The following is a 24,487-nucleotide window of genomic DNA, read 5'->3' as shown; positions in this document are numbered from 1 at the left end:
TTTATATTTTTCGTGAGCAAATATTTTTAATTTTTGCTTTTTTTCCATTTATTTTGTATAAGTTTTTGAAGTGAAAGCGATGAAGCATATGTTCCTGCAATGCATTTTAAAAGCGACCTTAAAAAATTTGACAATGGAGACAGCCAGCAGGACACTTTCGATATAAAGACACTTTCTTTATTCTTTGTGTCATTAAAACAAAATGGTAAATGATGATTGCTTTAGAATATATAGTGTAACCATAGTGTATTCGGACGATTTCCAAAGAACTCTGATCGACTGTATCTATCGTATGTTATAAAAAGAAGAGAAATTTTATACACGTCATCGTAAATATATATTTATTTCTGTCTCAATGATTTATAGGAGAAAAAGAATTGTGCGCATACTTTTCCATCTAGAATTAGATGAGTTTGTAGTTAATGAACTTGTATAAAGTCGATTTCGTTAAAATTCGTATATTTCCTTTTTTCTTCATGTGTTAAACTACTATGTTTAAGTTCTTAAAATACAAAAATTTTTTTTTCTGTTATTTTACGGTAAATATAATAATCCGATTAATAAATAGCAATGAGTATTTTTTTTATAATATTAAAATATATTAAATGTTCTACACGTATTGTTTTTAGGTTTCTAAATATAAATTTATTTAAATTTTTTATTACTTTTCCTTACATAACAATATTTTTAGAAAAATTAGATTAAGGACTAATAATATTATTAATAATAAAAATATTAATAGTAAATATAATTTTAAAAATTTAACAAAATCTTGAGCAAATATTATAAAAGTCTTATGAAAAATTTAAATTAGATTTGATATTTAATTAAAAAATTTGCATTGTAAAAGTATTGTAAATAATAATGTATACCTATATTTTTTGTTATGAAATAAAATTTAATATTAGATAAATTTTGTATTTAAATAATATTAAAATATATCATTTCCATCATTCTTTGTTTATAACATATCTGCATATATAATTGTATATTGCAATTTTGTATAATATAGCGAATATGAAAAGTATTTATCATTTTAATATAACGAATACGTTCAAATATATTTGATTAATATAATGTATATTTCTAGAAAAATTATAAAATTACAAAATTACAAAAAAATAATCAAAAATACATTATATTAATTCAGTGAATGACACCGATGTTCAATTCAATGGTATCATAGATATAGATACCGTTTCTGTGGCCGGTATTCATAGTCCGATTTTATATTTAAGGTCGTCTTAAGATTTCATTCAACCAATAAAATGATGCTGTGCGACTGCTTCATTGGTTGAACGGGATCTTAAGACGATCTTAAATATAAAATCGGACTATGAAAACCGACCATGTGCACGGTTACCGGCTACCTGCGTTGTCGTTCAGTCTTTAGTCTTTAGTATCATCTCGCGTCTCGTAGCGAACAGTTGTGTGAATAATCTGATTGTGAATAGTGCAGTTAGTATCGTTCGTTCCTTAAGCGAACGCAGCGACATCAGAGCGTTCTTATCGTGACTGCTGATTGGACGTTGTACGAGAGGCAACCGATCGTGCGGCAATACTATCCAATCAAAGATAGCGTTATATCGTGATTTTCCCTGAACGAATACAACAAAGGTATGTGTGGTAGCCATTTTACGCATGGAGATTTCGTTCGCGTAAGCAGTATAGTAATAGTGTACGCGCGTAATTTTTCGACGACAGGTCGAAATACGGTGCGTGTTTCACGGGCCGTGCCTGCGTTACACAATGCGCTGAGAAAGGTAATTATCGTGGAGAATCGGGTGGATACTGACGTGCGTAAAAGTGCGAAACTCGGAGAGGGATTTCGCGTGAGACGGGTAGGAGAGAAGGAGCGACACCAAGAGTGAACGACGACTCCAGATGCGTGCTGGACATCTTGCACGAGTGTCGTTGGTGCTTCCTAATCAGGCGGTAAATTACGCAACGCTTGCTGCGAAACGCGCTTGAAAAATTCGGCATTTCTTCGGCGGTCCTTCTGCATCGCGGGAGAGAGAGCGAGAGCGACGAGAGTGAGTGAGAGAGGGAGACTGCGAGCGAAATCGATAAGTGTCTCTGCGTATGGATGTGTGCTCGCCGACCTTCGTCTAGAGCTCCAGATAATATTGCATAAATAGACGTGTCGTGTGTGTGCTAATTTTCTTTTCGTCGGGAGCGAAATTTTTCCTCACTTCAAGACGATCGGATACCTTTGGTATATCTTCTAATAGGGATCGAAGGTGTTACATGTATCGGAGTCTCTTCTCGTCACTTTCATCCCAGATTTTGTCCCTGCGAGGGGGAAAGTGCGCTTCTTTTCGGGTACGACGAGCGTAAAGTCTCTTATCGTATCATTCGGTATATAATGTATATTATATAGCACGCTTCTCGTTTCTCGAAAATATTTTCTTTCTTCGTCAATTTTATTTGTGAGTCATCCTTTGGGAATTTGGGTATCTTATTTGTGACTCAGATATCTAGACCGATAACACTTATTCCCACGTTCTGCTAACTGACCGACGCGTGTTTGATGTGCATTTCTTTTATATCGTCCGACATGCGCCAAAAATGTATTAAAACATTCCTGACCTTGTGTGTATAATGCGGAGTAAGCATGCGAATAAATGCAGGACACATTCATTAAGGTATAGGTATTAAAATTTATATGTGCGTGTGTGATTTTGGTTAGACACAATTTGCTACGGAGTAAGTGCATTCGTCAAGTGAGGTGCATATCGATTAACGTAACGGCATCGTGTTGAAATTCGATAGAAAGTAGATTTGCTAAAGGACAGTAGCTTGCTAAAGAACGTGTTTTAAAATTAAGTTTTTCGACTACACTCGTAAATTTGTACAAATAACGAGTGAATGATGCAATATTGAGCAATGTGTGCAAAATAAAAATATGAATGATCAGGAGTCAGAAATTATTGGATGATCTTACTTTACTCAGCACATTTCACTATCAGTATAATATATTAACCATAGAAATAATATATATTCAACTCTAATTTTAAAAAATGTATGAGATTTTGTTTTACTTAACATCTGATGAATGTATGAGATTTCGTTTTGCTTAACATTTAATTAAGCAAAATTAATTTTTGGATATAAATTATATATTTGATTTTATACATATGAATTATATATTATCTTTAGAAAAAAGTCTTAATCCTATTTATATTTTACTGATAGACAAAATTGTTCACTATCTTGTTTATCATCTTTTTTTAATTAAAAATAATAACTTTGTATTGTACTTTGTATATAATACATGTGTTTCTATTTTATGTTATAGTTTGAATGCCTACTCTTGGCTGGATCAAGATCTTACGTTTCTTCATTAGCAGTCTATCAAAATGGCATCGACAAAATCTAAAGAAGTTGCGGATGAGTACATCTCATCCCTGTCTGATCTTACAATTAACAGTAAGCCGCTTATCAACATGCTCACCATGTTGGCCGAAGATAACATTGAACATGCATCAGCGATAGTGCAAGCTGTTGAGACTCATCTACAAAAGGTTACTTATCTTTCATAGTTACATTGAAGATATATTTTATTTAGAATTAATTCAATCTATACTTTTTTTTATAGAACATTTTGCATATAAAATTAATGATTTTTTTCTTTTCTTAATATTACATTTTGTTTCTAATTCTAAAGCCTTTCTCTTTTTATAAATACAATGGAAAAATTCTATCTCTGTCACATATAGCATGGCATGCACAACATTTAGTAATTTTAGTAATTTTAGTAATTTCATCTTTGTTTCTATTTCCTTTTGTATTTCCTATTATGCAAATTTTGCGAACTAACAAACTTTTATAAACATATTTACAAATGAGATTTGTGTAAAATTTTTTGCAAAAGATATTTAATGTATACCTGCTGTTAGCAATGTTTGAATATTTTAATATCCTGTATCCAATCATATATTACTAATATATGTAACTAATAGTTAACAATTATAATATTAGCAGGTACGTGTATGTATGTGTGTGTGTGTGTGTGTGTGTGTGGGTGTGTGTGTGCGCGCGTACATAATGTGTCTTTTGATATTAAGGAATGAAAGAATTGCAACAACTAGAAATGGCGCTGTTGTATATATATATATATATATATATATATATATATATATATATATATTTAAATATATATATTTAAATATATGGCGTATATATATTTAAATGTTATATCAATATTTATAATAACGATATTACCTACTGTTATTAATAAATAAAATAACAGAGAAATAAAGTACTGTTTTAAATAATTTACCTTTTGATATTGTAATTATGTTAATATGATGAGAATACAATTGCACAATTTGTCTTTTATTTATTAAAATGTAAAATAAGATTAGTTTTATTTGTATATCCTTTTTTACACACTTTAATAAAACACATTTGCATACCGCTAAATACTTATGTCATGATTATATAATGTCTGAGTAATATTACCAATGATGGATTTGGAGTACATGTGCCTTACATTACATTGTAATCTTGATATTGTGAGGAATTTTTAAATTGCACTTAAAAATCTCAAGATAATAAAATTTATTTCTGATTACTATTTTATAGAAAAATACTTAAATAAGTTGTTATATAATTTGTAGATTTGATTAGAAATATAATGATGAATTCTTCTCGATATATATTTTTATATAAGACATAGATATCTTGAAATTACGGGATTTTTATTTAGCTGTTCTGTGATTAATTTCTAGTGGACATTTTTCTAATGGAAATTTGATAGGTGCCTATTAATTATTGCATTATTTTTATTTTTAGTATTAAATGTATTAGTAAGTCACAGTTTAAATATATATATATATACATATATACAAATAAAATATATTTATAATTAATTGAAGAATAAGAGTTTACTATGTATTATACATTACCTTTATAACATTATCCTTTTGAAATTTAATACAGCAAAAAGCTTTGCTTGTCTGTATTAAATATTTTCTACAATTAGGCCTCCTATCAAGCTATTCCGAGGAAAGATCGACTTCGAATTAGAAAAAAATATGTCGCTGAAGAAAAATAGAATAATTCGGGAATATCTATTAAGATATTTATACACATTAAGATATATATGTCTAGAATAATTCTTGAATTAGTATATACATATATATTATTGTTTTATATTAGGTGAGAAGTGACATCAAGTTACCAGTACTCTATCTCATCGACTCGATTGTCAAGAATGTAAATGGAGATTATCTAAATCTTTTTACGCAAAATATAGTAAACACGTTCTGCGGGGTGTTTGAGAAGGTAAATATTTTTACATAATTCTTGTAAGATTATTAATACAGAATATATATTGTATAATTATGTGCACACAAGAAGATCATTTTTTTTAAATTGCAATAGTCGTTGACCGCGAGTAACCCTTACATTTTCTTCTATGTGTGCAGCAAAGCGAAACTAAATTTCTAGTCTTAAGAATATTTTATAGGATGTGTGTATAGTCGCCTAATGCTTTACACATTTCACAATGACATAAGATAATTGCTTGATCAATATAATATCACTGACCTCACATCTTGCCTGAAAGGTTTCAGAAAGATATTGTGCAGAGAAGTTTAATATTATATTAATGTTTATATTGATTTTTTTTTTTTTTTTTTTTTTGTAGAAATAATTTAGATATATTTTGTGAGTTTTTATTACAAATCTTAATAAGATAGATAGATAAATATATTAAAATGTGTATGCACAATAGTAGAGAATGGAAAATATCTTTTGAATTTAAAAAAAAAATCGATTTGACGCAAAACTATTGTAGTCTTTTCTTTCAAAAAATAATGCCGTTAATAATATCGATATCTCTATTTCTCATAAAATAGGTCGATGAAAACACAAGAGCCAGCATGTGGAAGTTGCGGCAAACGTGGAACGATGTATTTCCACCGAAGAAATTATTTTCATTAGACGTGCGGGTACAAAGTATCGATCCTGCATGGCCAATCACTGCCCCTCCTACTAATATCTCTTCAGGATCTATACACGTTAATCCACGTTTTTTTTCTACAATGGTAAATTTAAGATTTATATAAAATTGATAAAAACATCATTATTATATTAATGTACATATTATATCACACTATATATTAAACATACTATATATTTTTAGCCTCAACAAACTGCGACGTCAATTGTCCCGCCTGTTAAATTGCCATCAGGGGAACCAGTAACGACAACAGAAGCAGTTATGCGAGAGCAGTTGCTGAAAAAGCAACGAGAATTATTAGAATTGCAGAAAAAGAAGATTGAGCTAGAACTATTGCAAGCTAAAGCAAGTTTAGAGCAACAACAGAGGCAACTTGACAAACAAGCTGGTAGCTTGAAAGCAGAAGTGGTAAGTTATATAATCAACAAATTAAAATAGATATAGAATATAAGCTAAAAATTTTGTATGATTCATCTTTATATAATTTAATGTATTATTATTTCAAGTTTATACATATATACAGAAACACACAAAACAATATATTATCTCAATACATATATGAATAGTAATCTGATCTTTTTCATTACAATAGGTTATACCCACTGCACATGTCCCCCCAACTACAGAGGCAGCAGCACAAGGAAAACCTGTAGCACCTGTAGTACCAAATCAAACGCCGAAACAAGTAGCAAAACAAGTAAGTTATATGTTATACACATATAAACACGTATGCATGCGCGTATACACACAAGCGTGTATTACAATTGTACATTTACTGGAGATCAACTGTTATGATTAAATATTAAATTTTATTTGCTTAGTTCCCTGCAGCAGCTGCATCACTTTTAAAGAATGCAGGAGCAAACAGCGGTCCACGAATTGCACCAGCTAGTAGTATAGCAGTAGCGTCAGCTAAGCCAGTCTCACGAGATCCACGTTTGAAGCCTACTCCTGCTGTTCAGGATGTGGCAACAGTACCAACAATAGATCCACGACAACGACCGGGTACCACCAGTCCAAAAGAATCACGGAATGAAGGTCAAACGCAGCCAGTCGCAAATACAATTGTATCTTCAAACCAATTAAAACAGCAGTTACCTTCGAAATCGGCTGTAACTAGCACTGTCAACAAGCCTCCGGCGAATCCCGCCGGTTCCGATAATAATCCGACGTTATTAAACGTTATTAATAACAATCATGCTGATACGAATCTGAACAATAATAGTAATAATAAAACTTTTAGTGGTAACATAAATAAAGATGCTGTCTCGCATCGAACAAGTCAAAAGAAAGACCCTCGATTGACTAGTAATAGTAGTGGTAACCTAAACAGCTCCAAAATCGGTCAAGGTTTATCGGTTTGCAATAATAGTTCGTCTTCAATGTTGTCAGCGAGCAATCGAGGAAGTGGAGGTGGTGATTCCAACAAGTCGAAAGACTCGAAGAGCTCGAATTCATCACGCGGTTCTTCGTCTTCGTTAGCCGATAAATCTTCCACTTCCTCTAAATCCTCGCATAGGAAAATAGGGAATAAGTCGCGATCTAAACAGCCGCAGATCTGTCCAAGTAAGATTCAGAAAGTCGACAGAGACTCTAGTCCAGTTAGGTCAAAATCTCGTGAGAAAGACAGCGGAGACAGTTCACCGTCCTCACGTACTTCTCCACAATCCTCCTTCCAAGCCTCTAAAAACCGCAAGAAGAATACGAAATCCAGAAAACGTAGTCCAAGTCCCCCATATAGAATTCCTAGGCGTAACGATAAATCTAGTTCAAGTTTGAGCAGTTCTGGTGGTGTTACTGAGGAGGAGCAATCTGGTTCGCTAATAGTATCTCCTCCTCATCCGCCAGCATTCAAAGAAATCAGACCAAATGCTAGACAGAGAAATTATGTAAGACGAAATAAAGATGACAGTCTTAGTCCGGAACGTTCTCCAGCCAGTGCTGGAAATACTCAAATCGTTGCCGAGCCAACATTGGAATCTTCTAGCAAAGATGAAGATCTCAGAGCATCACTGTCTCTACCTGGCCCTACTGTTTCCATATCCGAAAAGAGTGAGTGGACAATAGTGTTTAATAAAATACACTTATATTTCTATACATAACACATTATTAATGTAATACACTATTCAGGAACATCTCTTATCTCATCTATATTTCAATTTTGCATGTGAGCATATTTGTAAATTTTCACATATATGCTTTCTTTAGTTATCGCTAAAAATTCTGTCTTGAATATTTTCTTATAAAGGTGACTACAATATTTGCCTCATCTCTGGTAGCAATTGCAAGACTATAGCAGGTGATATGTTTAAAAAAAAAGTATTTTCAACTTATTTTTTGCGCCAACTTTTTTATTTGTAATTAATTCTAATAATTTTGATAAAAAATCTATTAATGCATTTCTTTATTTGGAGAATTTTCTAAAACTTTAATTTTGAAGTGGAAAAAATTAGAGGGACATATATTAAATAACATTAAGTTAATATTAAGGATATTAAAGGTAATGTTTTAAGTTAGTTTAATAAATTTGTCTCACACAAGTTACTTTATCTTGAATTCTTTTCCAGAAGAGGATTTAGATCTACGAGTATTACCATCTGTTAACACTAATAAGAGACGCAGCGAGGATGTAGAATCATCTCCAGCTAAGAAAACTAAAGCTGAAAAGTTTGATGCGTATGTATTATTATACTTATATTATTGAGAGTGGTGTTTGCTCTATATATAAAAATCTCATACAATAGGTAATTTGTGAATTATATACACTATCTCAATTTTACAGATTATTTGGTAACGAAGATGTAGATCTACGTACTCTGACCCATCCTAAAGCTGGTCGTCCTCCGACACCTCCACCGCCCGTGATATCTGGAGAGGACGGAAAAGATAGCTGGGCAAAATTGAAAACGCCGCCAAAGAATGAGAGAGATAAGCAAGTTAACAACGCCGATGATAAACGCGAAAGGGATCGTAATAGGGATAGATTGGGTCGTCTACGGCTCTATAATAAGCTTCCGGATGATCCTAAAGAAAGAAGAAGAACATTATCGAATGAAGACCAAGATGGTAGATCAGGGCGTAGAGGCCGGGAGAATGACAAGCCTGAGAGAAACGACGATAGAAATATCGAAATTATAATGAAGCAAGCCGCTGAACAATTAAACCAAGGATTAATTACCAAAACGCAGTATAACACCTTGATACAGGAAGTATTGCACATGAGCGAAGATCGAAAATTGCGAGCTGCACAGCGTAAGGAGAAAGAAGGTGGCACTGTAATATGGGAAAAAGGTATTAACATGGATATCGTGTCCGGAGATCGCGCTGCGACGTTCAGTCCGTCCAATGACAAAGACGTGATACGAAATAAGGATCATCCGATACCACGAAATCCTAACGGTCCGAGGTGGCAGAATCAGCCGTGGCAACAACCATGGGCGCATCCACCGGGACCACCTTATGGACCACAGGGACACTTTAATTCGGATATGAGACCGATTGGGCCTTGGCAGAATCCGCGACATTTTGGACCAATGAGACCAGATTATCAGTATCATGGGTTCAATCACAATATGGGTCCCAATCCGCGATTAGGACCCGGTATGATGGGTGGCCCGCTAGGTCCTAATGGTCCGATAATGTCAAATCTTTTGCCAAACGGTCCGATGGGACCAATGGGCCCTCTGCCGAACTCTCCTATGGCGATGGGATGTCACCCTGCGATGATGATGAACAACGGGCCCATGACGAATCTCATGAATCCAAATATTCCGCCCTTAGCATCTGGTAGAAATTTATCGCCTAATGCATCCACCAAATATGATATCGAGGATAACGATCAAAGTTACGGCGGCACAACGGTGAAGAACCCGGGATCGCACAGTCGCGAATTGTCGCCGCCGGATCCGAAATTGTTGACTGAAATAGCGAGAGATACCATGAAATCCATAAATATTGACAATATACCACGGGAAATTCGATATTACGGACAGACAGGTGTAGTGTTCATGAATTGGGACGATCCGCGAGAGATCGGCTTTCAAGACGGCATAAGAAGAATATTGATCGACGACAAAGATACTATAACTTGCGCATTTAACGACCAATACAAGGAGTTTATGTATGAGGGAGAAATCCATAGGTACGTTTTAGTTTTCAAAAATTATAAATGTGAATTAAATTTGAAGTATTCTAACGTCAAAAATAATAATATCGCAAATTATATTTTTTTAGAATCAAACTAGGCGCACCTACTCGTGAATTATACGTAGACGATCGCTGGTACGAGTGTTACTTTGGCGGTATGCCAATAACGATCGAACTCGGCGGTAAAACAGTTAGTGTAAAATTGGAGGGTCCTCCTCCACAAGTCAAGATCGGTACCGTAAAGAGAACGGATCTCGTAGTAGCGAAAATTAATCTTATCATCAACGCGCGAAATATGGTGCCAGTATTTTTGGATGCGAAACCACAAATGTAAGAACAATTTTTCATAGTGTACGCAAATTATTCGAAGAAACAACAAACGCATACTTAATATAATTATGCATTGTTTTTTATAGATTCGAAATTGAGGGAAAGCCCCATACGCTGGAATTTACAGACGCGTTGCAAACGGTTCTTCTAAACGGACGACCATTCAAAGTCGAATTTGGAGGATTACCTAAGCCTATTATTGTCAGAGATAAGAAGCATTTCATCAGGTTTTCAGTACTACCGAGAGGTGTGCGTGCTGGACATGTTAAAATTACTGGTATGAGAGGTGAAAGTCCTACCGAGTCGCCACCAACGACGGTTCAAAAACCGAAAGTGGATACTGCACCTACGCCAAGCCAATTGCCAGCTGTAGAACACGAATCTACGTCGCAAGATGATTCAGATTTCACCTCGACTTCAAAGCCAGGTGAAAAATTAATTTATTTTTTGTATTTTTATAATTTTTTGCTTTGTATTATTATAATTCTTTCCACTTATTGCTAATACTCATGTTCATAACATATTATCAATTTTTCAGATTTGCAATTAGATATATTATCATCAGTTCTACCATCAGCAATGGCGCCGTCGTCAGGTTTATCCTATGAAGCCGAGCCTGTGGAAAATCCGCCAGCACCAGCACCGACATTGCCATTGAACATGAACGAGTTGTTCCAAAGACTAGTTGAAACTGGCATTGTTCCCAGTCTGATGGAACAAAAGAAACAGGAAGAAGAAGAAAAGAAAGAACCTGAGATTAGTCCAGTCTCCTTCGATAAACCAGAGACTCTTAAAATGTAAATCATCACACATTTATTAATATCACATTTCGTCTTTCAGAATATACTTTCTGAATAAGACAAAATAAAATTGAAACGTTGAATATCAAATATCCATTTTCTTTTATAGCAAACAACCAGCTATCGCTGCAGCATTGTACAGTGGTATGCAATGCAGTTCTTGTGGTGCAAGATTTGCACCTGAATTAGCTACTCGATATAGCCACCATTTAGATTGGCATTTTAGACAAAACAGACGTGAACGAGACTCCGCGAGAAAAGCGCATTCTCGGCCATGGTATTACGATATCAGTGATTGGATACAGTTTGAAGAGATTGAAGATTTGGAGGATAGAGGTCTGTATCTTTTTTTTTCTTTGCTTGCATTATATGAAAACGATTCTTCCATTTTCCAGTTATAATATTTTAATAATTTATTAAACAAATGATTTTTTAAACCATTTATTAAATAGAACACTTATGTCTAATTATCATGTCCAAATATTATTTCAATCATAGACAGCAATATATTAGAGGAGAGATAAGTAAGCAAGTGAGAGTGATTATTATGTGATATGTATATATTGGCTATGTGCGTGATTCATATTATATGTGATAAATTTGTTCATTAATATAGAATAGACATATTTTTAGAGCCGATTTTTCAAATATCGATTAATTTTAATTTCGGTTTAAACTATCTTTTTCTCTTGAATTTATTTGAAAAAGCTAAAAATATAATTTAAACTGAAGTTAAAGTTAACTGATGTTGAACAAACGAGCCTTTACAGACATGAAGTTCAACTTAATGTCTAATTATTTTAATTATACGCAATGATATTTAGAGATGACTAACGACAAGATACAGGAGTGAATTAAGTTTTAATAGAGCGTTGGAGCAAAAATTACATCAATCTAATTATTTTGTCTCAATATCTTCCTCACTTTCAAATCTATAAATTCGTGATCTTTTATATTTATGTTATCCTTTTTCCTTTAGTTCAAAGTTGGTTCGAGACTGAAAAACAGACGGCAGAAACAGAAGGCATGACCACCGATGATACTCCTCAGGAAACATTGCAACCCAGCGTACCGACTGGTAGCGATGAGGATTCGCGATGTCAGGTATGCCACGACGCATTTGAACAGTTTTATAATGAGGAAAAGGAAGAGTGGCATTTGAGACCAGCAATTAATTATGAAAAAAGGAATTATCATCCACTCTGTTTGGAAGATTATAAGGTTGGTTTCTCTCTCTATTCTAATGAATATGTATATTTAAATTTTATCGATACTGATACGTTGATATTATATTTCATTAACGAAATTTCCGTTTGTTGCATTCTTACAAAAATAGGAAAAGAGTCTAGTGGTACGTGATTCATTAATTCATATTTGTGGCACATCTATTTTCGTTCATACATATTTGTTTATAATGTATATGAGCAATTAATTTCATTTATCTTGTTATATACATGTTATCTATTGTTTTATTGTAATAAATAAATATGTTTGAGCACAAGAACAAACATATTTTTTTAGATACAAAGTATCTAAAAAAAAAAATATTTTTCATAAATTTTTTAAATTTATATTTCATTATGTAGTTATTCTCACTTGCACTAATCGATTGTAATGTAAATCATGATAAAAGTAAACTAAAACTTTCTATTACGTAATTGTTATATAAATTAATCATATTTCAAATTGTCAAATGTCGTTGTCATCATTAAATCAGTAAAATTTTAATAACTTGTAATTTTGATTTATTGTTGAAATTGTAGAGAGCATTGGAAAAAACTGCTTTGGCACTTGAGGAGGCAGCGTCAGAAATCGAGGAAGGTAAAATAGAGTGTTCTGAAGAAACACCCGGAGATGAACTTAAACAAAATAAATCCAATCTAGAAATATCAAATAAAGAACTTGAACCTACAAAAAATTCAGAGCAAATAGAAGAAAGTCCCTTAGAGACTGCTATATCGGAAACTATAGAAAAACCTGCTAATACAGAGAATTCTGAAGTTACGCAAGACGAAATGGAGGAAAAAGAAAAGATGGAAGGTGCCAGTGAAGAAAATACAATTACAGCAGATACTGAGGAAAACGCATCTACGATGAATGAAGAAGAGAAATCTTCGGGCGAAGGTGTAATCACACCATTCGAGAGTATTAAAATTAAAGAGGAGCCATTGGATGAAGATATTGGTGAACAAGACAATAGCGAAATGTTCGCTTTTCTAGATAAACTGGAGCAGATTAAAGAGGAACCTATGGATCCTGAACCTGAATCTGAACCAGGTATATATATATATATATCTATCCTAAGTTATTACAAAAGAATTTTCTATTTTACATACATAGGCTGAATTCCGTTTAATTTATACACTTCACACGTTTCACACATACAGACGATTTTATAATATTTTATTTCCATTAGATCCCGAACAAATTGTGAATGAATCGGGTACTGTAGATACGACATACGCTGCAGTGAAAAGTTCCATTGATGGAAATGTGGAATTAGATTCAACACCGGCACTTGTCCCAGCGGCTCCACCGCGGATTAAGATCAATATCACTAAACCACTAAATAGTAATAAAGAATTAGAAGAGAATAAGGAAAAGGAAAAGATCGAGACGCCTGTAGAGGAAAACGCGGAGCAACCGTTAGTACCAGCTTCTATTAAACCCAGTTTACAGGGTAGAAAGCTATCGAATTTACCTCCTGTGGAGAAAGGGCAGGAGTTATCGGGACTCTGCTCTATTATGTAAATAGTATATGTACAAAATTTCATCAAGTAAGTTTCTATGAATTCAAACGATACAAGTGTATAAAGTGCTAGATTTAATAAGATCTATTTCTAAGCTTATTTATACCTTGTACATCGTAATTTTGTGCGACTTGTACGACATGATAGTATTATACAATGTTTTTTCACTCTTTATTTAATGCGTTATTATTTTATCTGTGTAAGATGTTTTATATCTTACAAAAGCAAAAAATAGCAGTGTATTAAACATTGTATCAATATCTTTGCATTTCTGTCTAATTTATTGATAAATTGATCTGCAATAAATTTAAATTAATTTACCAAATTAGTTTGAATTTATTATAAAAATTTTATGTAAGATTTTCTTAAAAGTACAATAAGAGGTCTTTTGTTTATATATATAATACCGAAATAAACGTCATGTCGTACAAGTTAAAAATGTGTAAAATGCGTGCAAGTATGTGTGAGTACCTTTATTAAGTATTAACGTTTTGATGAATGCAAAAAAAAGAAAAAAAAAAAACGCAGAACTGTATATATTTTATGTAATTTAGAAAGATATAGTAGAGCATTCCCGCGCGAGTGAGTGCATTTTTAAGTGAAATCGTGTTTTGTGATGCAAAAAAATTATTCCAAATTTGATAATTTATGCTCACTGACAACTTCAAATATATTATTTGTACTCGTGTAAAAGTTGGATAATTTGCACTCACTTTAGAAAGTACTATATAGTACTTATACGAAACACGATCTTTAAAAACGATACACCTAAGTTCGTTATACGAAATAACGATATTGCCTGATTCATTTTAAGATGTACAAATAATGTGATATATGAGTTTACTTGTAAAAATACACATAAATCATCAACGGAAAAATAATGACGACGACGATACTGAATAAGGAAAATGACTACTATTACTATTAGAGAATATTATTTTGTTGTATAAAAGAAGACTTATTTACTACAGGTTTGACTTCCTTTTTAATTAACCTTTCTATCCTTTATGATTTCATTCAGGGCCTGAATTTGAATTGATAAGAAATACAATAAAGACATTAAAAAGCTTACTTTTTGTTGTTATAATGTCTTCATATTCAATAAACTATGCATTCAAAATAAATTTTGATTGTAATTTTACCCTTCAAGATTCCATTTAAAAAAATGTTAGAGATAATTTAATTATCTCTCAATTGCTCATTGAGTAATCATTTTAATAATTGTATTTTTAATTAAAAAAAATTTTTTTTTTTACAAACATGCGACATTATTCTTCCACCTAAAAAGATGTTTAAATGTACTGTATTAATATACAGAAACATATGTTTTTGTTGGGGATAAATTAAATAAAACAACAGCCCTGAAATCTTTATTCATAAATTGCAATTGTGTGGCCATCTGGGAAAAGGCACAGTGTCCTTGATGTTATTAATTCCCAAAACACATTGCAAGAATCTTTCAAATCCCATTCCGAAGCCACCTGTTGGTACATTCCCATATTTACGTAACTCTAAATACCATGAAAGATTTTTCGTAGAAGGTAGCTTTAACGCCAATTTTGCATAATCATCTTCACGTATACTACCTCCTACCATTTCGCCCACATTTGGTGCTAACAGGTCCAATGCTGCTACCTTTTATAAAAAAAAATGCATATAGATTACAGATTATTTTTATTCAAGAAGAAAATGTATGTTTCTTGTGAAAGTTGCCCATTATTTGTTATTAGCTCACCTTAGATGAATCATCTGTATATTCTTTCATATAAAATGGTTTAATGGCTTTTGGCCAGTTTATAACAAATATTGGTACTCCGTCATTATACTTTACTAAAAATAATTCATGCTCTTTTGAAAACGGCTCTCCATATTTAATGGGTTGCTCCAAGTGATTTGCATGATTACTTAATATATTAAATGCCTCTTCATATGTTAAACATCCAAATGTTTTATTCACCCACCGCACTTCAGGGATACCAATTGAATATAAATCTGAGGCTCCCTTTTGAATTATTTGCTTAGTAACTTCTTTTACTAAAAGTTCAACTTCCTCTATCAATTCTTCAATACGTGTAATAAAAGCTATCTCTCCTTCTAGCATATAAAATTCTGACAAATGTAATCTTGATTTAGAATTTTCTGCTCGAAATGTCGGTCCAAAAGTATATACTTTTGTGAGAGCTCTGAAAAAGTTCTAACAATACATTAGTATTTTATAATTTAACATAATTATACCTAACTATACAAAGACATATGATGATATATATCAGACAGAATTTAATCACCTTGCTACAGCTTCTAAATGCAACTGTCCAGAAACAGTTAGAAAAGCAGTTGTATTGAAATAAATTTCATCCTCTTTTTGTGATTGAGCTTCCTTCCTCATATTTTTCAAAATCTCTTTTGAATATGGTCTAACAGTAAACACTTCACCAGCACCTTCGCAGTCATTGGATGTCAGAATTGGTGTGTGTATGCTTATAAATCCCCTATTTCTTAAATGATCATTAATTACCATAGTGGCAAGATCACGTAGCCTCAATAAACTAGAGAAGTTACGTGTTCTTGGTCTCAAGTGTAAATACTGTCTGATATAGTCTTGATCATATTTCTTTCTTGGTGCAAAAGGATATTCGTCTTCTACGACATTACATGTACCGATTACGTGAACATCAGTCGCACGTAATTCGGTTTTACCATTGGGAGTTAAAGCTAATTCTCCTTCCACGCTGACACTACACCCATAACGTACGTTATCGTGTTTAATGATCTTTGGTATAACAACTTGTAACATTTCGCAGCTCGATCCATCAGAAATGTCAACAAAAATGTTGTCCTTCATCTTTCGAAGTGCGCGTACCCATCCCTAAGTATGGAGATCAATACATATTTGTGTACAAGTGTAGATAGTCCCTATTGTAAAGTAAATTATGAGAATAAAAAAAAGAGATAACATATAAAAAAAAGAAAAATAACATTTGAAAGCAACTGTCAACTCTTAATGTAACTTGTAAATTATCGATATATATAGATATGTATTGTAAAGTCTCTGCAAATACATGAGATTTTTCTTTTGCAAAATATTGATCAAAATATGTAAGACCTGAAATATCACGAACGTTCAAACGACGTCAAAGCTATTTGAAAGATATAAAACTGTCATCTTTCAATAATTATTCTTTAGACGTCTTTTGGATGTTCCGTTTAGGATGCGAAAAATCGCACATTAGAGCATGTCTAACCTGTACTTTTGTACGATTTCCAACCGCCTCTTTCGACGTTATGTCTGAAATTGTCGAGCATTTATGTACACCGCACTTAACGATATCTGTATTAAAGCGGTACAGCCTCCTGACATATTTCGAGAACATTTCCTGGATCACTTTTAACAATTCGATTCCAGAAAAATTTCTATGCTCGCACAAAAGAATCCAAAATGGAGTCGTACCTCGTCATGATTTTAGCAGAGAGAAGAATGAGAGGGGTCATGCCACCGTTTTTTAGGGAACGCTTTTTCCCCGCCGTACAGTGGCGCTAACTGGATCCACAATTGAATTTTCGGAACTACGTGGCTGGATCCACTTTCCAGTGCCACAGTAAAACGACTGATTGGTTCGAGTCCGTGCTAGATCCACAAATTGTGGTTCGTGTCCGTGCTAGATCCATAACTTTGGATCTCAAAAGTACGAAACATATACATTCAATAATATTTTATTACATATTATTAATTGCAACTGCGTGTGATCTTTTTTCACTTTAACTAATATTATGAAGTAATATATATATATGTATATATATGTATATGTTATTTCACATAAAATTTAATGTTTTAATGATTTCAATGAAAGTATTTGGTAAATATTCACATAAGGTCACCCCTTTCAGATGTCAATGACCTTGACATATGTTGTCAAGATCATCACCCTCAGTAACGCTTAAAAGATTTTAGCCGTCACTCGTTGTTTACTAAAAAGTTACATACAAAAATTGTTAAAAATTGACGTTTTTTAAAATTATTTTATCAAATACTGAAAATTTTAAAAAATGTTTCAAATAAAAGTTGTAAGTCTCTTCAAAATACACGTTTTATATCTTATCCATTTTTATTATACGAGTGATAGTTTTCGAGAAAAACAAAAATAAGACTACAAACCTCATACAATATTAATTATAATATCATATATAATCTAGTCGCACTGTATCCGCATATATATATATATATATATATATATATATATATATATATATGTATGTATATATATATAGTATAAATTTTAAGTTTAACGATCGATAAGCATAAGTACAGAGCTGATGTTTTGCATAATATAAATTAATTGTATTATGATGATATTATTGATTAAGTTTCCTATTTTTGAAATTGCTAATAAACGATAAGTAATCGTCAACTAATTTTTCAAACACAAAATGTTTTCATTATTGTCTGATATATTTGCAATCTCTTTCATCTTCATTTCCCAACATTGCAAATAAAATGACGTAAAAAGTAGCAAGGATAAATTATATGGAACATAAGGTATGGCAAGCGAATAAAGTAAAGATTGATGTTCAGTGAAGGTTAAATATTTGTTCTTAATAATTTTTCGTAGACGTTTCATATTACCTATGCTACATACAATATGAAGAGCATTGCATGAAATATACAAAGCGCACTTTATTTATGATTATTATGATTGATTGATTTATGTATGATATGTGTAAGGATTTTACACGACGCTCGTTTATTAATGTTCCTATAGCCAATCAGCTATACAGTTTTGAGATGCAAATATTGCTTAGGACGTTACAAAACTCCTTAAGAATGTTACATGTATCGAGAGGTATCGTAACACGTATCGTCACGAATATATTTTATTAGAATAAAGAAAATATATATTTTAATAGATTTTCAATGTTTCAAAGTTTCTTTATCTTACATCGAAAATTTAAGTAACATTTGCTGCATTTTAATTGCTTTTATACTTGTATAACAATAAATGTTGTGAGTGGATATAAAAATTATAAAGATGCGATGAGAACATAATGGTTGAACTATTTCGTTGCTATTAATTATTCAGTTGAATTAGTTAAACAATATTAGTTTTGCATGTGCTTCTTAATTTTTTGTTCATTTCAATTGTAATATTACTTTTTTTGTTTTGAAAATTTTTTAAAACATCTCATTTTTCAAAACATTAATGTTTCGATATGTGTAAGATATCTTTTTTTCATTAAAATAATCAGCCTTGCACCGCTTAATGATTATCTTTAGCTATAGAACTTTCCTTTTGCATTAATATAATTATGTTTTTATTTATGAGCTAAAATTTATTATACATATTAACATTCCATTGGAAAATCTGATTATCGATTATTAAGTATCATAATTAGATCGAGCATTTAATCTAAAAAAATATATCAGTTATTTTAGCATTATTAATAATTTTATTTACTCTATAACCGTAAAGAAATGCTGTTAAGCCAATAAACAATCAAACTGTCCGTTTATAGTTGAATTCTATGTACAAATTTATACGTGTGCATGTACGTATGTATTATATATTAAATTTATAAGCATATTTTAATTGCTAGACAAAGAATAAAAAATTGCTATGTAATAAACAGAGCTATTTAATTAAGATATCGCACACTTTATCATAAACTAGGAATTAATTTGAAAAATCTGTCTCACGCATAAACATCTTATTTTTATAATAATTTGGATCTATATAGTCTTTGAATATTAATTACAATATCATTTTATTATAATGACGTCTATATATTATTTTACTTTATTTTACTGTATTTTTTTCGTTGTGGAGATTCTATCTATCTGCTCTCCAAATTTTTGACGCGTCATCGATAAATCAATTTTACTTCGATATATTGCAATAATGTACTCTGCCTTACTAAAGCACGTAAAATTATATTTTATTATTTTCTGCACTATTGCTTTTAATAAATAGTGAATTAATTTTTCCTATTCCTCTTTCTTCTTCCTTTGACCCTCCATTGTCTACACATTTATTTTGAGGGGTGACAGTGGAGGGTTAGGAGGAATAAAGAGAGGAATAATAGGAAGAATAAATAAAATAATGCTAATTTGTTTTATTCTAGTTTTGTTCTATATAGTCTTTGAATATTTATTACAATGTCATTTTATTATAATGATATTTGTAAATTATTTTATCTTATTCCCTAAATTTCTTTATTTAATCTGTGTTTATTTTCGTTAATCGCATAAACCTATAATTAGGCAAATTATACATTTGAAATACATTTTGTTTTATACTTATTTAAAACACGTTGTTGAATTCCGCAATTAGAAACTTTATTAATTACTGTTAATTAATGCCGATTATGCAATTGACATACTCGTGCACGATTAGTAATACGTGTCTTCTAATCTTCTCGAAAGTTCGATTTTTATTAATAAAAGATGTTATATAAATATTGACAATGTACTTCACGAACGGTAATATTTTAAAACGCTCGAAAATTCGCTTCTGAATGAATAGGAAACATATTTCGCAAAGAAGGTATCGCTCTTCCCGCGGATTATAGGAGATTAGAAGACACATATTATTAATCGCGTACGAGTATGTCAATTGCATAATCGGCATTAATTAACAAAAATTAATAAAGCTTCTTTTCCCGAAATTAATATATCAAACGTTCTGCTTTTATAATTGTAAATTCAAAGCGACAAATAGATGAATTAAATGAGTCAACTGATGAATAGAATTACAGTAATTAAATAAAATAAAATTATATATTATAAATATGCATTTATATATCATATATATAGTTATATAAGTGTCTCTTGCAACAATATACTCGGTTAATTAATTTCGATGCCTTATTAAAAATTAAAGATAAGACATAGCCAGAAGGATATGTGATGAGAATGCTAGAAGGATGCGAAAAGAAAGAAATCAGAAAGTCAATAAGATATTGCGAGATGTTCCGCGGTAAACGAAATTCGAATTCTCTATTCGATCAAAAATCGAATTGATTGATTAGCTATCGATCGAGTCTGCATGAATTATTCAGTTCAGGAAATTAGAAACGCCATACCGAAATAAGATAATGTATTCGCAACGAATAAATATGATATAAAATTTAATATAAAATATATTACAAAATGTATAAAATACATTGTAAAATGTACAAAATACATATTATATATAATTAATTCAATGTTACATATAGAGAATTAATTATATTACAAATATATTTTACAAAATTTAATTAAAACGTCACCGAGAAAGGCAATTAGGAGCTAGCGCAGGTGTATACAAAATTTAATATAAAATATAATTTTAATTTTTAATTCAAAATAATTTTATTACATAGAATTATACGAAATATCCGAAATTGACCTATATATAATTTATTAGAAATTTTTAAAACGTAATTGATATAGTCTATATCACGATCAAAAGATCGAATTATTAATAAATTTATCGATACGTCTCTCTCAATTAAGAAAACCTAGAATATTAATGGAATTTTATGTTATTGTATGTATTCTTCCATTTCGTGTAATTTTACTTTTTACAATAAGTATATAATAAATATAATTCATACATATAATATAACGCAACTTAAATCTATCTCTTACGCAATAATATCTTATATACTATTTTAATAATATAATATAATATTTAAAATTCATACTTAATGTTCATACAATCTTACGCAATATAATATATAACATACCATAAATACAATGTTATACCTGCATAATATACATTTTAATATAAAAGATATGCATATAATATACATATTATATACGTACATACAATAAGTTACATGTACAATAAATAAGTTACATTTTTTTACGTTTTTCATAATTAAACTAAATTTTATTATAAATATAATTTTAATTTTTACCTAATAATGTTTTAATACTTGTTTTTACAGTTTTTATATGTAATTTATATTTAATTAATTTTTTATTTTATTGAAAAAAATATTAAATTTTTATATTTTTACAATTTTATATTATCTTATATTTATATTTTTATATTTTTTTCCTTACAAATAAATTTAATTTTATAATAGCTATAATTTTTCTTTTATTAAATTTTATATTTTTTTTAAATTGTCTTAATAGCCCTAGCAGACCTAATTCTACTAGCTACATCAGCAAAAATCCGATAAAACAAGATTTGGAGAGTCCTAATTGGAAATTTGCGATTACATATTTTTTACACATTGTGGCCAGAATTGACCACGTATTTTCAGCCAGTTGGACCTACCTTTTGTTGCTCCTGGCTATTCATTCTGACTCGATTTCTACGAGCCAAGAATTTAGGAAGAAAAACAACTTCTACTGCCGGTAATAATTATCACCGGCAAATAAGCGACTTATATTCATTTAGGATCGTATGATATTATAATACAATCGTTTTGTAAATGCGTATCATTAGTCGTCGAAAGTTGCAAAAGATATATAACAAATATAATCATGTATATACCGAAAAAATTGTACTCAAAATGTAGACTTTATAAGCCTTCTTAATAGATATTCTTAATAAACAAGAATAATTTTTTACCGTGATATATTTTAAAACACCTAATTTATAATGATTTGTAAAATTGCTTTTTTTTGTTATTGGGATTCATAATCTCAAATATTAAATAATATAAGATGATAAGAAAATATTTTATTCAGTATATATATTCTTACTTGCTAAGAATATCTGGAAGTACTCTTTATAAGATTTCTCTCTTAAACTAATTGTAAGAAGATCTTTTTAGTGTTTATTTTAAAGAAATATATTATAAAGTTAAATAAAATATTCTTAAGCTGAGGATATAATTTTTTCGGTGTACGTAAAATATATTAGCATGCATATCAATCCCTCTGTCGGCGGGTCATTAAACATTTGTATCTTTAAAATTGTTTTATAAAAATCTAATATATATAATTAAAATAAATATTTTATGTATGTCTTGCATAAAACCGGAATAAATCATATATTTTTATTTTTTTTAATATTTTTCTTTTTCTCTCAATTTTAATATACAAATGGTATATCTATTTTAACAAAAGTTAAAAAAAAAAGTAAATGGAAAATGTAATATAAAATTTTCTCTTGGAATACGTACAAAAAGAAATTTTTTTATAATTTAAAATTGACCCAGAGTACGGCATGCATGCATTCCGCCGTTCGAGGGTTAAAGCAACGAATTTATCTACAATCTACATCTTTATCTACAAGTCTATTAATCTACATCTACAAATCTCTACACAAATCCGTTGCTTTAAAATATAATAAAAGCTTTTTATCACTCACCGACACTGATGTACAACAGCGGAGTTGTTGATATTGAATCTATACGTTGTCTGTAACATACAAATATAAAATATAAATTATAGCAGCGCTTAAAATAATTAATATTCAAGAATTTATTATTATATATACTCATCAAATTATTATTATGTACTCATTAAATTTTATATTCAATGCGTACAATAATAAGCAGATATATAAATATCGAATAATTATATAATTAAAAAAAAGAACTATTTTTTAAATAAATAGACTTTTATAAGATTTATGTAAAAGTCTTTATCTCTGACTTTCTCTTGTTGAAATCAATCAACTAAATAAACTGAATTAAATCATATACGTGATTTATAATAATTAATCTACAAATAATAATATACAAATTATATTTACCCTGGGGTTGCTCCGCCGATGCAGGATGCCTCTCCTAGGCCTCCTCCTCCTCTCAGATTGTAAGGGACGTCAGGAATTATTGTTTTATACGCGCGATATACTTTTTTTAATTTATTGAAACCGCACAAAACTAAAATCGCGCAATATTTTAAACCGTACAAAAGTAAAAACGCGCGATAGTTTGACGGCACTCCCGCACTTTTACGCGCGATACTTTGACGGCACTCCCGAATTTCGCAAATCCCATCGAACGATCGAAAATTCAATTTCATCACGCGCGAGAATCATACTTGGAGTGGACAGGTCGGGCACGATCAAACTCCAACAAAAGAAAGATTAAAATCAGGATAAATGAACGAAAACACGATCACGATCGCGACGAAGTCGAGACAAATGTCAAAAACAATAGCGTTCTATATGTCACTAAGATCGAATGTTATTATTTTATTTCGGAGTCATTTTAGACGTACTTTAACACGTTAAGATTAATCGTAATATTATTACATATTATTCGTATTATTATTACGTATTATCGTCGCGAGAAACTTGTACACGGCGCGCTCGACCTCGAAGTGACCGAACGCGAGACGCACATGCCGGCGCAGACGTCGGAGTAAATACACGTGCGCACACTACGTCCGCCCAAGTCGAAATGAATGACTCACCGCTGTCACGAGTCGCGTACGCCGTGGTCTCCCCTCTCTTACCACCTCTTACTATGGAATGCGTGACGTCAACACAAGGTCGAGTATGCTCATTTATCCCGCGGGAAGAATGATACCTTCTTTGCGAAATATGTTTTCC

General features: G+C 31.1%; 2 protein-coding genes across 8 annotated transcripts; one reads left to right on the top strand and one right to left on the bottom strand.

Annotated features, from left to right (window-relative positions):
* Positions 1-1,418: 1,418 nt before the first annotated feature.
* Positions 1,419-14,798, top strand: Pcf11 (Pcf11 cleavage and polyadenylation factor subunit). 7 transcript variants are annotated; one of them, XM_072890177.1, is made up of 18 exons: positions 1,419-1,617; positions 3,299-3,524; positions 5,164-5,289; positions 5,865-6,053; positions 6,152-6,376; positions 6,561-6,665; positions 6,790-8,020; positions 8,217-8,267; positions 8,536-8,644; positions 8,751-10,109; positions 10,202-10,444; positions 10,531-10,871; positions 10,983-11,241; positions 11,354-11,580; positions 12,224-12,465; positions 12,581-12,595; positions 13,008-13,521; positions 13,661-14,798. In XM_072890177.1, the coding sequence occupies exons 2-18, from the start codon at positions 3,360-3,362 to the stop codon at positions 13,993-13,995; spliced, it is 5,736 nt and encodes a 1,911-aa protein (XP_072746278.1). In that variant the 5' UTR covers positions 1,419-1,617; positions 3,299-3,359; the 3' UTR covers positions 13,996-14,798. The 7 variants fall into 7 exon arrangements, with proteins under 7 accessions (XP_072746278.1, XP_072746277.1, XP_072746276.1 ...); XM_072890176.1 differs by lacking the exon at positions 1,419-1,617 and adding an exon at positions 1,623-1,763; XM_072890175.1 differs by lacking the exon at positions 1,419-1,617 and adding an exon at positions 1,631-1,935.
* A 98-nt stretch (positions 14,799-14,896) lies between these two features.
* Positions 14,897-17,448, bottom strand: Asnrs-m (asparagine--tRNA ligase, mitochondrial). The gene is made up of 4 exons (XM_072890182.1): positions 17,237-17,448; positions 16,280-16,860; positions 15,730-16,177; positions 14,897-15,629 (listed from the first exon to the last, which is right to left on the bottom strand). The coding sequence occupies exons 1-4, from the start codon at positions 17,363-17,365 to the stop codon at positions 15,369-15,371; spliced, it is 1,419 nt and encodes a 472-aa protein (XP_072746283.1). The 5' UTR covers positions 17,366-17,448; the 3' UTR covers positions 14,897-15,368.
* Positions 17,449-24,487: the final 7,039 nt, after the last annotated feature.

The sequence above is a fragment of the Anoplolepis gracilipes genome, chromosome 4, assembly GCF_047496725.1.
Source record: "Anoplolepis gracilipes chromosome 4, ASM4749672v1, whole genome shotgun sequence".
NCBI lineage: Eukaryota > Metazoa > Arthropoda > Insecta > Hymenoptera > Formicidae > Anoplolepis > Anoplolepis gracilipes.
Note: the sequence above shows the minus strand (reverse complement) of the source record. Positions and strands in the feature narration are given on the sequence as shown.

Bases quoted from the DNA above. Each gene is read 5' to 3' on its own strand.
- Asnrs-m (XM_072890182.1), bottom strand. From the start codon at position 17,365: ATGTTCTCGAAATATGTCAGGAGGCTGTACCGCTTTAATACAGATATC. The intron at 16,861-17,236 runs GTTAGACATGCT...CTCCATACTTAG, and splicing joins GAAATCGTACAAAAGTACAG to GGATGGGTACGCGCACTTCG. The intron at 15,630-15,729 runs GTGAGCTAATAA...TTTTTATAAAAG, and splicing joins ATACAGATGATTCATCTAAG to GTAGCAGCATTGGACCTGTT.
- Pcf11 (XM_072890177.1), top strand. From the start codon at position 3,360: ATGGCATCGACAAAATCTAAAGAAGTTGCGGATGAGTACATCTCATCC. The intron at 6,377-6,560 runs GTAAGTTATATA...TCATTACAATAG, and splicing joins GTAGCTTGAAAGCAGAAGTG to GTTATACCCACTGCACATGT. The intron at 10,445-10,530 runs GTAAGAACAATT...TGTTTTTTATAG, and splicing joins TTGGATGCGAAACCACAAAT to ATTCGAAATTGAGGGAAAGC.